Source organism: Anneissia japonica, unplaced genomic scaffold (assembly GCF_011630105.1).
Source record: "Anneissia japonica isolate Jap-2015-1 unplaced genomic scaffold, ASM1163010v1 scaffold343_len330904_cov94, whole genome shotgun sequence".
In the NCBI taxonomy this organism is placed as follows: domain Eukaryota; kingdom Metazoa; phylum Echinodermata; class Crinoidea; order Comatulida; family Comatulidae; genus Anneissia; species Anneissia japonica.
In genome coordinates, this window is record NW_022749212.1 from 227,622 (window position 1) to 242,371 (window position 14,750).

The 14,750-nt window shown below is 34.1% G+C and overlaps 1 protein-coding gene across 1 annotated transcript in view; it reads left to right on the top strand.

Moving 5' to 3' along the window:
• The first annotated feature begins 1,573 nt into the window (after nt 1-1,573).
• The window catches only part of LOC117121032, a 37,963-nt gene continuing 24,786 nt past the window's right edge, over nt 1,574-14,750 (top strand). Inside the window, exons 1-2 of the mRNA XM_033266128.1 lie at nt 1,574-1,666; nt 4,093-4,392. Coding sequence (XP_033122019.1) covers nt 1,574-1,666; nt 4,093-4,392 — 393 coding nt within the window. The remainder of the gene's footprint in view (nt 1,667-4,092; nt 4,393-14,750) is intronic.

The following is a 14,750-nucleotide window of genomic DNA, read 5'->3' on the forward strand; positions in this document are numbered from 1 at the left end:
TATTACTCTAATGCACTATACAGTGAGTGTAACACATTATAAGGTCCACTCTGTGACATTTACCCCCCCCCCCCTTTTAATTAAATGTTGCACATTTAATTACACAATAACATTATAATTTTAAAAATCATAACAACATTAAAACAATACTCGCTCGTACCCGTTTCATTTCTACTCTCTCACATCATCCACTCCATATATTTGGGTCATGTAATCAGCATCTACACACTGGCGGCCTTTAATAATATGCAATTTATATCTATAAGGCTGCAATGCCAATGCCCATCTCATTATTTCGTCTATTAGTAACTTTATATTTCGGCATACATAACAGTGGCTGATGATCGGTTTATATGACAAATTCTCGCCCGTACAAATATGGTTCAAATTTCTGAATTGCCCATACAATCTCTAAGCATCCGCGTTCAATAGTCGCATAACTACGTTAAGCTTGATTCAGCTTCTTACTTATAAAAGCTATTGGAAACTCGTGTCCATCACACTCCTGTAAAAGGAATTCACCCAACGCGATATTTGATGCATCAGCACGTCTAATCCAATGTAACATTCTGTTGACCTAGCTGTGAGATTTGCCTCTTTCAGGCGTATGAAAACATTTGAGAGTGTTTCAATAATATGTTCTTCCCACGTTTCAGTAAATACAAGGATGTCATCTATATAATTTACAATATGATGCAACCCACACAATAACTTTCTCATTATTCGACTCAAGTAAGGCAGTCAGTGGTTTAGCCCTATCTGATAATGGGACCTGCCAATAACCCTTGCTCAAATCTATTTTTGAGAAATAGCGGGCATTAGCTAACTGAACTAATACATTCTCTTGCTGAGGAATTGGTTCAGCATCAAATACGGTAACCAAATACAGTTTTCGCATGTCTACATAAATTCGGTGTCCCCCGTCAGGTTTTTTCACCGTAACTAAGGGAAGGCAATATGTGCTAATAGAAGGTTCAATCACTTTCATTCTCAACATTATCTCCACTTCATCATCAACAATTTTCCGAGGAGTGTACTGAACTGGATATGGTTTCGTCCGGATAGGAGTCAAATCAGTCAACTGAATATCAAGGCACCCTACATTAGTTCTACCGGGCATATCTGTTAGTGTGTTTTCAAAACGACCCAAAGGCTCACTCAAACTTGTTTGTTGCTCCGTAGTCAAATCTTCACCAACATATACATCAACTACATATTCCTGTCGAACCATTACAGGAAAGTCAATGGAGTTCATGTATTTTTCTCTCACTTTCCTCATTCAAAGGTCATCTTCATTTATTATCGCAGCACACGACATTTCGAGAATGCTACCCACCAGTGGTTCTACAGGTCTCTGATAATATTTCTTTAAGAGATTTGCGTGAAATGTTTTTTCTCTTGTTCCCAAGTTAATAGTGTAGTCCATTACACTTACATTCTTAGTTATTGGAAATGGGCCTTTCCAGTGCATTAATAATTTATTCTTGTCAGTGGGAAGCAGTAACAACACTTTATTTCCAACTTGATATTTTCAGTCGTAGTACATTTGTCATTATGATTTAGCTTTAGAATAATGCAAAATGTTAATCTATTTTATCATGGACAACCAAGGTTTGCGGAGGCAGGGATCTTGCTACGTGATAGCTTTCAACGACAAGAAGAGCAAGTAAATACTGTCCTGGAAGTTAGCCCAGGATAGCAGGTCTTAAGGCTGATGAACTGCTACAGCATCGGAAAATATACACAGCAATTTTTTTTAACGTCATGTTTCTTCATCGATTCGTAAAATCATTAAATATTACGATAGTCTTATTTATCCTACCTACCTGTTGTCTGTTTTTACACGACAGGCGGCGTACAAAGAGATTATGTTTCATGAAGTTAGGTTGGGTGCCTTACACTACAGTATGCGACTCAAGGATATGGAACCATAGGAACATTGTGAAATCGCCTGCAGTGCCTCACTTTGGTAACTTTTTGAATAAAAATTACTGTACATTATGTTTTAGAGTGGCGCTGATATTTTTGGTGTAGTGCAGTCTTCGTAATTTTTGCCTAAGCATGGCAATCATTTCATTTTCTCGCCAAAGCGTGGCGGTCCCGGAACGCTAAAATATAACTGGCGAGACCACTGATTCTTGATTTCATATATTATAATTTCATTTTTTTTTTGGCCAAAAACATGCTTTTGAAGAAATTCTAAGTAAACATTAGTTTTTATGGAAAAGGGTGTATTAGAGAAAGTAATAATGTGTGTCTTCTGAACAGTTTGACACAAAAATCATTTGAATAGACCAAAGTATTAGGAATATATGACACTTTTATTTTTTTCAAAAGTCAAGGTACAATATGCCAAATCATATTTCTAGTATCTTGTATTTTGTACACCTACAACGTGTTCTAATATTATGCCAAAAGTCACTACTGTAGAATCTCAATAAACATAATGCCATGTTATGTCAAGGCCTAATAATGAACTGTATTTTTCAGAAATAGCCTATAGTTTTTAGCTGTATTTGCCCAAAAACACAATTTTATGAAATTTTTCAGTAAGCATTTATTTTAATAGAAAAAAAGTTGTATTAGAGGAAATAGAAATGTATGTCATTTTAAACAATTTGACACCGAAGTAATTTCTATAGACCGTTGTAGAGATATGACCATTTCATATTTTTGCCATAAAACAAGATGTTATAAACAATCACGAGAAGCATTGAGTTTCATGCACGAAAGTGTATTAGAGCAAATATAACTTATGTGTTTTGAGAGATTTGATATTAAAATGTATTCAATACACTAAAGAGTTCAGGAATATGGCAATTTTATTTTTTAATAAAGATATTACAATTAAGGTCAAGGGTCACAGATTTCAAATCAGAATTCCAGAAGCTTAGATTTGGTATCCCCACATATCATGCCCTATGACCATGCAAAATGGGCAAATTTGTTTCCAGTATTGTAACAACCCATCAAATGTTGTAGGCTTAGGCACTAGAATAACTCGTCTCAGAGTGGGGCTCCAGTTTTGTGTACTTTACCAGTCTATAATTTTGTTATATTACAGACGATTTGATAGATTTTTCAATACGTTTTACATCAATCACACCACTTATTTTAAGTGGTGTGTCGATCAAGTGTCGATTGAAACTTCTAAATGGGATATTTTTTGTTAGTTTGGCATATTAGTATCATCTTCAAGTAAGCTTAAAGCTTTCTCTTCATGCGATGTAGCATCATCACCACCGTAGCTTTTCTCTTATCAGCAGGTATTATCAATATACCATCATCCTTCATCGGTTCCTTAACAACATTTACAACCATATCCCTTAATTCTGCTGCCTTGTTGTCACATGCTGATACAATTCTCCAGATGACACATTTAACCTCTATTACTTTTTCACACTATTTCTAGGTGTCATCCTATTATTTGCAGAAATAACAGCGTTATTTCTCCCGTTAGTTAGATGTTCAAACTTTTTGGCGACCATTCAAAATGGCGTGTTTAGTGAGTTGTTTTGTTTCAATGAACATCTACATTTTCCGGATATCAAATACCATTAATTCTGCACGTGATTTCCATTTATCCTGATGTTTCCTTTTTAAAATATTGAAATCGCGTCTAATACAATTACGAAGATCCATACGTAGCGGTTTATATATTAAATACACAGTTTTAAAAACGTCTACGCTACAAATTTTGTGTACAAACAATAGCACTTTCGGTGTTTGTAATGACTGTGATCATCTGGTGTAGCATATTTTTCAACTGATATCACAGTTTGATCTTTGACGTCATCATCACCTATGACGTCATATGAAATTGCTGTACAATAGCAGCCTGACCAAAGTATTTAAAAACACTGAAGACGTCGGTAGGTCCTGTGAAAGCACTATACTAAGTGAAAAACATTCGTAGCGTAGACGTTTTCAAAACGGTGTATTTAATATAATAATCACTACGTATGAATCTTTACAACAAGACAAAATATAGAAAACTATTTTTTTTTTAAATGGTAATGAAAATATAGAAAACTATTTTTTTTTTTATAATTTGCACTAACTGTTGGAATTTTCATTACTCATTGTAATTAGGATACTAAGGAAAGTGGCCGAACCTTCATTGTTCCTTCTCGATTGAAAAATGATGAGAACGGCAGTGGCTTGAAAGTAAAGAAGGATGAAAAACAGACGGTGTCGATATATGTGACTCCAACAGATTTTCTCCCTGATGCTGTCTACGACATATTGGTTGTTGCTTTTGTTAAATGGATGAGGTTAAAGGGGAGAAATGAACATGCAGAATTATTTCGGAATCGTAGTGACTTTGACTTATACGATGATCATCTGGTGAGATTGGGCGCTGTTAAAATCAAGAACATGAACGTTTTAAAGGTAATGCAAACTTTCAGATGTATCACACACAAATAGTGGTGATCGTAATGTATAAAATAATGATGCTGATGTTGGCGATAGGATAGCGATGTTTTATGGTGTTGGTGATGTAACTGATTATGTATTTATTTACTTGTGTATTTCTATGTGTCTAATATCATCAATATTCTGTTTAACATTAATTGTAGTCATTACCTCCCGAAGAAGGTTTTTTTTTTTACTTAATTGTTTTTGTGTGTGTTGGTGTGTGTGTGTGTGGGTGTGTGTGTGTGTGTGTGTGTGTGCGTGTGTGTATGTGTGTCTGTCGGTTTTTAGCAGGCTCATGGTCTACATATGCACGTCTACCTTAACGACAGATATTACCACCCGTAATTAATGTATTTTAGTTGTTTCTATGACCTTTTGAAATTGTATTCATTTGTTATGTTTTTTATTTAGTTACAATGCTATTTTTTGCCTATTCTCTTAAAGAAATGGCTTATGGTATTATTTTGAGTGAATTATGATGTCATCTGTCTTTCTATCAGGGCCTTCGTTCGTGATACAATGTGGCTGATTTTGCAATATATACAAGAGAAGGCTTAGGAAAATTAAAGGAAATTGTATGGTTTTTTTTTGGTTTTTTTGGGTTTTTTTTTATTACTTACTGTTAGAATGGGTTTTGTATGTGTTCGTCGCCGTCAATAGGTAGATTGCAAAAATTCTCCATATTCCACATTGTGTAAGCCTATATCAACCAATCATGGACTGGAATGGTAAATTTGACGACTCAGGTGTGAACATCAACGTCCCCTCTGTTACATCCGCGTTGTGTATGACGTCATACACATTACATAAAGGTCCATAAAACATACAGATGTATTAATGTGGTGGTGCTGGCAACGTAAACAGTCCGTGCGAATAAAGTAGTTTTTGCTAGCCATGAAAAGAACCTCGATTCATCGGCCTAGTTCTCTTCGCTCATGTGCACGGCCATGTTATGCATCATCTGATAAAAAAAACAAGTGTGTTTGTTGTCAAATCAAAACCGTATTTGTTATCGTCAAGGCTAGAATGAGGTCCTTGCAGTTCTTTCTTTCGCGATGCTATCCTTCCCTACCCTCTCCTCTAGGCTGAGTGGGAGGTCCAGTCAAAGAGAAAACAATTTAGGCCTTGTTAATAATTATATTTGTTTACGTTTAATAATTTGTAGGTCAAAAGTTTCAGGTTATTTTTATTTTTTTATTTATTTAATAGCACAAACGGCCCAGGAGCTGCAACAAAGCACTATAACACCACATGTGATTCCCACAGCCCTTGGAACATGAAACAGGGTACAATGAAAATGACGATTATCAAAATCTGGGCAAGCAATTATTTATAGAGACATTAACAATTTTAAAAAGAATTGACAATTGATACAATATAGTGAAAATTACATTTTTGAAAAAGGAGTGATATATAAGAAAGTATAATTACACATAAAATGCTATTATTCAAATATCCAAAATAATGCATAATCAAATATTTAAAAAAAGAACATAAATACAATCTTGAGATACAGTAATTAATTAAAAAAAAAAAAGGAAGAAAAAAGAAACATATGAAAAGTACATACACTTTCAAAGTAAGATCAAAACCACGAAAGAGAAAAATAATTAATCAATAATTAAACCAAATTATCGTTCAGTCAATAAAAATTGCTTAGTTTAAAAAAAAAAAGGTTTAAAGGAACGTGTAACGGCAGAATCCTGGAGTTCGGAGGGTAGTGAAGCCAACTGAATTGGAAACTATTAACGGGTGAAAATTTACAAGCATTAGTAAAATATACTTGATGAATAATAATATTTAAAGTTTCTAACTGTTGGGGATTTACTTGAACATTATTAAAAAATATACTATTGCATTGTGTTAACCTGTAGAAACAATGGAAAGTAAATGAAATCATAGTAGTGAGTCGTCTGTCTCTAAGAGAAAGCCAGTTGACAGTAATAAGTCAATCATTGTAATTGATGGGACCACAAATAATTCTCCTGGAGACTCTCGGCTGTACTTTTCCAAGACGAGTTGCATGATATTGACACTGAGGTCTCCATGCAAGAAGTCCTTTTATCAAGATCGGTAGAACAAGCGATTTGTAAAGATGAGACATGGCATCGGGTGAACAACCGAACAAATTAAACATGTCGCACGTTTGATAACATTATCAATATGACATTTCAAATTTAGATCACTGTTCATGTACACACCAACATTATGGGAAACATCGTTATCAAATAAAATTATTATAATCGGCCCAGAATTGACAGAAAGGGCAGAAGATGTGAAACCCTTAAAAACAACCTTTTGTTTTTTTTTTTATCAATGAGCCATGATGACATAAATTTCCATAGACATCCATGAATATTACAATTCGTAACAAGTTTACATAACAAGATATTGATTGACATTTTATCATTCGCATTACTCATGTCTAAAATACAGTATCGACAATATCAGCAGAGCCATGTTTTTAAGCAGTTTAGCCCATTAAAAATATATGTCATTAAGTTGAGTCACGCATGATTTGCCTTTAATGAACCCGTATTGGTTGAGATAAAGCAGACAATACTCATCAACAAATGAATTTACATTGTGAATAATAAGTTTCCAAAATCTTACAAATCAACCATAACAATGAAACTGGTCTATAGATAAACATAGTAGGCTTGTCATCAGATTTGTAAACGAGTACGGTGTTTGCACAATTCCAGTCCCAGAAAACAGTGCCAGTGCATGAAGACGTACGAAGAAGTTTCCACAAAGGACAGGCAATTGTGCTAGCAATTGGTTTTTATAATTTAGCAGAAATAAAATCTAGACCTGGCGCAGAATTTAGTCAAAATGAGATTGTAGTAACGATGTCGTCTGCAGCGCATCAGATAATTTGTAAATTGGATGTTTACAAATAGGCGGATCCCTGTAATTAAACCCAACATTAATATCAATATATACTGAAGTGAAGTAAGTGTTAAAACCATAAAAATATCATGCATATTCGATGAAACGGTATAGTTTACCGAATTCACAAATGTATTTGTTAGGTTTGAAGTACGTTTACAAACAAAAACTATTTTTTTTTTCTTTTATTATTATCAGATTTAAGCAATTCGTTTATATAATTCTTATGGGGATTCTTTATTGCGTATGGACCTTGTGCGTTATTTCCTATGTACCGTACTTCAAAGTGTTCAGTATACTTGGATCTTTTTCAAATTAAAATTCAAGTTTAAACTTATCTTTATTGCAATTTGACAAGATATATAAATCTACAACAATTGAAGTAGAACAATAATTGCAGAAAATATAAATACGCAGATAAAAAGTTCTACAATTACTTTCAAAAGTTAAAAAAATAAAAATCCCTAAAAGATAATTAAAACAAAGTTACAAAATACTTTGGTCACTGAACGGCGCACCCGAAATTACCAGTGTTTTAAAATACTATGATTAAAAATATATATATTTTTTAGATCTTTCTGTTTTAACTTTGGTGAGTAGTAGCCGATTTATTTTCCTAAAATGATAATTAATAGCCAGTTCTATTGACAAGAGATCATGCAGTCTGTGGGTTGGATGTTTAATTTTTTTTTTTTAAGTATTGTATCGGCTGCGGCGTTTGGTGAGGTCGGGGAGATCAGAAATTGCTAGGGCTTGATTGTAACTAACCCAGGGGATGATAATGCGAGGCGCTCTTCCTTGTATTATTTTTTTCTAGGGCTATGGATTGTACACGGGATTTTATACAAGTACCCCAAACAGGAACGGCGTACTCCATGAGAGGGCGGATAATAATGTAAAATTGGATCAGTTCTCCAGCCATGCTCTACGTAGTTGTTTTAGAAAAAATAAACGAGTATAAGTCTTCAATATGCAAATTCCAACAAAAGAAATCGTGAAAATTGTAACCCCGCTTCGAATGGGTCACGCTGGATATGATTGCACACTGGATATGATTCCAGACAAACAGAGCAAACTTTGATTTTCAAATTTTATTGCTAATTCTCATCTCAATTAGTTTTTTTTTTATTTTTTATTTTTTTGGTTCGGAGTTGACCAATGGGAAACAGCGTCAAGAATTGAGTTAGTAAAATGTTATCTTTGATCTGTTTCCAGATAAGGTCACCGATGATACTCTCAAAAACCTTTACGACGGATGAAGTGATGAAAATTATCCTCAATCGATTTAGGCGGCGATAACTTTGGGATAGGAAGTACGTCTGCCAACTTCCAAATATCGTTGATATAACCTTCCATTAAGCTGAAATTTAGAATTGCACAAAAAGGCTTCAAAAGTGTATTAAAATTGCCTTTGAATATCCAGGGAATGTCCCAGGTCCTTAAACCTTTAACATTACGAATTTCGATCACTAATGGTTCGATGATTAGATGATATTTGAAGGGTCGATTCACAATTTCGGGGTTTGCACCTAGGTCTTATGTGTTTAAAATCCTTATTTAAAGATTGGAAAAAGGTGTTTTAATTGGCTAAGAGCAAATCATTACCCTCAAACAGTTCATTGGCAATTGCTTTAAGGGTGTGATTATTAGATTGGTCAGATTTTTTTTTTAAATGCTTAATGCCTTTCCACCATTATTGTGAATCGGAATCAAATAATCTACTTAAACTGTTCCTGTAATGTTTAGAGCGGAATGACTTCGATTTGCGTTTAACCTTATTCCGCAACTTTTTTAAATTCACTCAATATCCCCGATTTAACTTCAGGAGTCCGGTTTTACGCGTAAACTTCAAAAACTATCTGCTTGAGTGGATATTTAGTAAGTTGGGTGTCCTATATCCGATCGGAATCACCAGCCGCCAGGAACATTGTGTCAGGAAGACGGCTGCAAGTAAAATCCAAACAACTGCTAATATGACATGACACATTCCAATCATTTTGGTCTGGGGCTTTCAGGTTTGTAGCTCACTTCCTTATTGTTTGATTTATGCGAATGTTCTTAAGGGTCCACAATTCCCCACCCCTAACCTATAACAACAGGAATGGCGCCAGCCGGGGGGGGGGGGGTCGGAAGGCCAGGGTCTGTGTCAGGGAGAGCTACCCCACCCCCAACCTCCTGTTTGGAAGAAAAAACACAATTCTTCGGGGAGAAATTAAAAAGGTATATGTATTTTCTAGATCAGTAGAATCTAAAATCGATTAAAAAAAACAGCCCTTGAAACTCCGAAAGTGCAAAAATGTTTGGGGGCTTCACCCCTGGACCATTTTTGGAACCTTTTAATCGAAGCTCCACCACGCCTACTTTGCTTTCGTCGGCAAAATCTGAGCCCTCGTCGGGGGCATCCCCCCGCCCCGGTCAGGCAAATCGTAGCGTCACCCCTGTATACCAAGCCAATCAAAATGTTAGCAATATTACGTTGTAATTTTTTTGGGTGGATGGTAATCAAGATAGATTCAAAATCGGTATCAAGTTCAGACCAAACTTTGTACGGAATATTCTCATTGATGTAAATTGAAACACCGCCTTGGCATGGGTTTCCCTCAAGCCTATTCTTACAGACAATTTTTTACCCACTTAAAGTAAGTAAGCAATCTTAAGGTGCGTTTCGGTATTAGCTACTATGCCTGGGAGAGTTGTCCTTTCAATTCAATTCAATTTAGATCTGGTTTATTCAAAAATAAAATGGCTTTGCAGAATAAACTGAATTACATTATTAACATACAGATATATAACAAGTATTAAAAGCTATAAAAAAAAAAAACAATTAAATAATAATTTAAAAAAACATACCAATACAAGATGAAAGCATCAAAAGACAATAAAATAAAAGCATTACAGAAAAGACAATAGCAAAAAACATAAAAAGACAGTTTAAGACAATAGAGACATACAAGTTAATAATTTAAAATCAATTATAGTTATTGCAGATTAGGTCGTTTGATAATACTGTACTTAGAACAGGCGAATTTCCCAAAACATTCAGTTCTGAACTTATACTGAGTTAGATGCATTTTCGAGTATTAGCGAACAAATAGAATATAGACATTCACAAGTTTAGGGGCAGGAAATCCAAATTTAGTAAGGTGACAGCATAAATAATGCTCGGTGAGGCTTCAGCAGTCATTGCGTTAACATGGACTGACCATTTAAGGTCATCTTGTAAAATAACCCCAAGTAATTTGATTTCATTAACAGTATCTGAAACGTTACCAGCAATAAAAACCGGTTCATACAATGGTTCTTTCTTACTAAAACAAACTGTCATTGTTATTTTACGATTCAAATTCATATGACTATTGTTACTCCATTGAATAAGGTCATTAATGTGCATTTGCATTGCGTCGTTGTCGTTATATTTAGAAACCTCTGCAATTGTTAAATCATGAACACTATTGAGATGTGTATAAGAGACAGGTAATAATATAGAATAGTTTAGAATGTGTTGTTGTTTGCTACGAAGTCCTGTAGGCCTAACAACAACAATTATAACAATAATACTAATTACAAAAATTATTATTAATATTATTATTATTACTATAATAATAATATAATTACAATTTTATTATTATTATTATTATTATTATTATTATACTCATTCAATGGGTAATTTAGTAAATAAATAAATAAAATAAAGAGTAAGAATATTAATACATGAAATTAATGTCATGCTATGGTACTGTAAATATACAATGATAAATTAGATAATAATATAATAGTTAAACATTCGCAAATACTAGATTGTTTATACAACAGAGGACTGTTTGATTATATTTATATTTTTAGATGAATACATATTAATATTGCAGTTCTTTACAAGTAATTCATTATCCACTAATTCACTAATTATAATATAGTATATTATACTTCCTTCTAAATAAAAAAAAAAAAAAAAACAAAACAAAAAACTAAAAACAAAGTCTGGAGAAAAACCTCATCAAATACGTAAGACCAAAAAAAAAGGTTATTAGCTTGCAGCATTCCGATTTAATTGTGCATTTTTCAGCTTATTTTATAACATTTTTATTTTTATTATTATTATTATTATTATTATTATTATTATTATTATTATTATTATTATTATTATTATTATTATTTTTATTATTATTATTATTAACATTATTCCGGCAAAAGACGGAATATACAATATAATATTTGAATTAAATTTAGTTTAGTGAAAAAGGTATGTATTATTCGTGTTCATGTTTTTCTGTAGATTGACTGGAGATACTACTTTGACACTGTTATTTCTGACAAGGTGAAACCAATCACGGATTCTGAACCAATCGTCAACCGTAATCCAAGATTCATTCGTGAAGTGTCGCAATTAGCCGTCGTGGATACGCCACATATATATATATATATATATATTCTGATCTTTTATTCTCATATCAAACATATTAAAACATAAAAAAATTATAAAAAAGTTTAATTTAAGATTGCTCATATCAGTAGTAACTAAATTGTGACGCCAAATTTTTAAAGCCTATACATTTAAAAAACCAAAAAGAAGGAAAAGACATTAAATAAACATTAAAATTCAATAAAAGAATTGAATATTGGACGAGCCTAGACCGAAAGAGGTAAAAAGGGGGCAGAGGTACCACAGGGACAGATCATTTGTGAGAATTAAGAATTCTAGTCATATATGGGATTGGGCTATTCAGGAAACGCTTTGTTTTGCAGTTTATTAATTTATATTTATTTGAACTTCGAAGAGCCATGTTGTGATATTTGTCATTTAGAGTAACCCATTGTAAGTGACGTACAGACCTAGAGGCAGCTAGGGCAAACTACCTACAGAGTTTGTCCCTACGGTCAGACAGCCTCTGAAGTTTGAGCTCGTCCAAGGCGTTATCGTATGAAATGTATTGCTTTCCAAGGATGCACCTACATATCCGCCTCTGAACTTGTTCAATCTGTTTACCTTGCTGTTGAGTAAGACCAGGGTGCCACAGTGGAGCACAGTACTCAACAGAATTACGTACATAACGCTTATATACACTAACAGGTTTAGAAGCGTTGAAACCAGCTCTCTTAAGATACCATATCAAAAAGAATTTACGATTAACTTTAGAACAAAGCGCATAGGTATTGCCTTTCCATTTTAGATTATCATCAAACCAGGGAACAGTGAAATGTCCCTTCAGTAGCTTGATAATCATCAACATCGATGTTTGGTATGTTGCGGTAACACTTCAAACAGACTACCAGTGGTGAGTTCGTGTCCAAATGGAAGATAAACATTCGCCACTACAATATACGGCGCAGTTCTTGGAAGACGTGGATGTTTAATAAGTAGCCATACTACTTCTGGTACGTCATCTCATTGATGATGTGCGCGTTAAGATTATCCTTAATGTAGGTCAGAACTCCACCACCAGGTCTATAATTCTGCATTTGTTGTACGAGTTATAGCCGTTAATAGTGTAGCGCTCACATGCTGTGTCAGGAGTTATCTACGATTCAGCAATACAGAAAACATCAGGTAATTTTGTTCATTTAATAATGCTAATCTCCTCATGTTTATTCAAAACTGATCTCGCGTTCGTCACCATTAATTTAGGTAGGAATGGCGTGTGCATTCTAAGATTACATGAAAATAGGTTATCTTTATGAGTTTTGTTGTGTTCAATACTATTATAAAGTTAATTGTTCATAAAAGTCCTTAGTGCAATTAGCTGGTTGAAACAGTATCTTACTCGGGACATGTCAGGGTATAAATACAGTAAACTATCCACACGAGTATTAGTCCGGCAGCTTAGCAGATGGATGTGGACGTTCCGGACAAAAGCACCAATTTTTTTTTACATGCTCCTTATGGTCATAGCATTCAATTTTTGGTAGGAACCACCTCATCCGAGGTCATTATGGCGGCCATCTTGGATTTCAAAATGGCCGCCTATGTTTATCTATATCTCCGCTTCTAAACCACTTGGAATTATAATTCTAATGTTTAAGAGTATGTTTATATGATCGAGGAATACCACCATATCATTTTTGACCTGGTCAGATTGCCACAAATGGGTTATGTAAGGTCATTCAATGTCATTCAAGGTCAAATATCGTATGGTATCTTTAAAATTACGTAATTGTCAAATTTTACATTAGAATCATACCCAGGCTCTCAGAATTCAAAATGTTTACTATGAACTACAATATTTCATTCGAGTTCATTCTGGCAGCTATCTTAAATTTCAAAATGGCTGCCACGCAAAACCTATATTTATCAATATATCGGCTTTTAAACAACTTCCAATACGAATTATGATGTCTAAAAATATATTTTCATGGTCAAGGATTTATAGCACTTGTGCCATGGTGAGATGGTCATTTAAAGTCATTCAATTTCATTTCTCTGTTAAATACGTATAAAATCTTAATAGTTTGTAAGTGGTCGTGTTTTACAGCAAAAATATACATAAGCTCACAAAATTCAATTTTTGATAGGAACTATTTCATCAGAGGTCATTATGACAACCATTTTAGGTCAAGGTCATTTAGCAGCCATATTAAATTCCATGTATTTGTATTTATTATATTCCATTATATATTGAAAAAGTCTGATATCAGAAATTGTATTTAATGTGAAATGATAAATTGATATAAAAAAGAATGGTATAATGACAGACCCAAACGACACGTTCAACCAGCTTAGGTAGGGCCCAAACTAGTCCAACGACCACTAATGATTACAGAGCCAAACCAAGGCAATATATATACACAACCCAGGTGTGAATGCAACCCAACCTAAGCTGGTCGAACGTGTCGTTTGGGTCTATATCCTAGCTGCACCGATGAGGCCTGGAAGGTCGAAACGGATCTGTCTGCAGATATTGGTATTCCTTCCAGTGGATGCTTAGTTTATTTTGTCATTCTGATCGGATTTTCTCTACTGTTCCGTTTTAATTTTAAATAGTTTTGCATTATGTGGCCGTTTGTTGTTTTATGGGTTTTCCCATTTGCCTGTTTTCCTTTATATAATTAAAAAATCTCTATTGAGATCCAGCGGGCCGCCATTGATACACGGTAGACATTGTATCTTTAGATCTCCGATCTTGTTCACGAATTCATCGTTTTCCCATTTGCCTGTTTTCCTTTATATATATTCACAGTCTGAAGACTTGTGTTTACAGGTGCGGCCAAAATAGACAACACTGCAGTCCGTCCCTTAAGAGACCTGCCCAGTGTGCAGATCGGATCATTAATTCACAGTCTGAAGAATCGTGTTTACAGGTGCGGCTAAAATAGACAACTTGTTTTCTGTTCATGCACAGGGGTATTTCCGGGTATAATCCCACCCCCTAAAATCGGGCCAATTTCGCGGGAAACTACGGTGTACATATATATATATATATATATATATATATATATATATATAT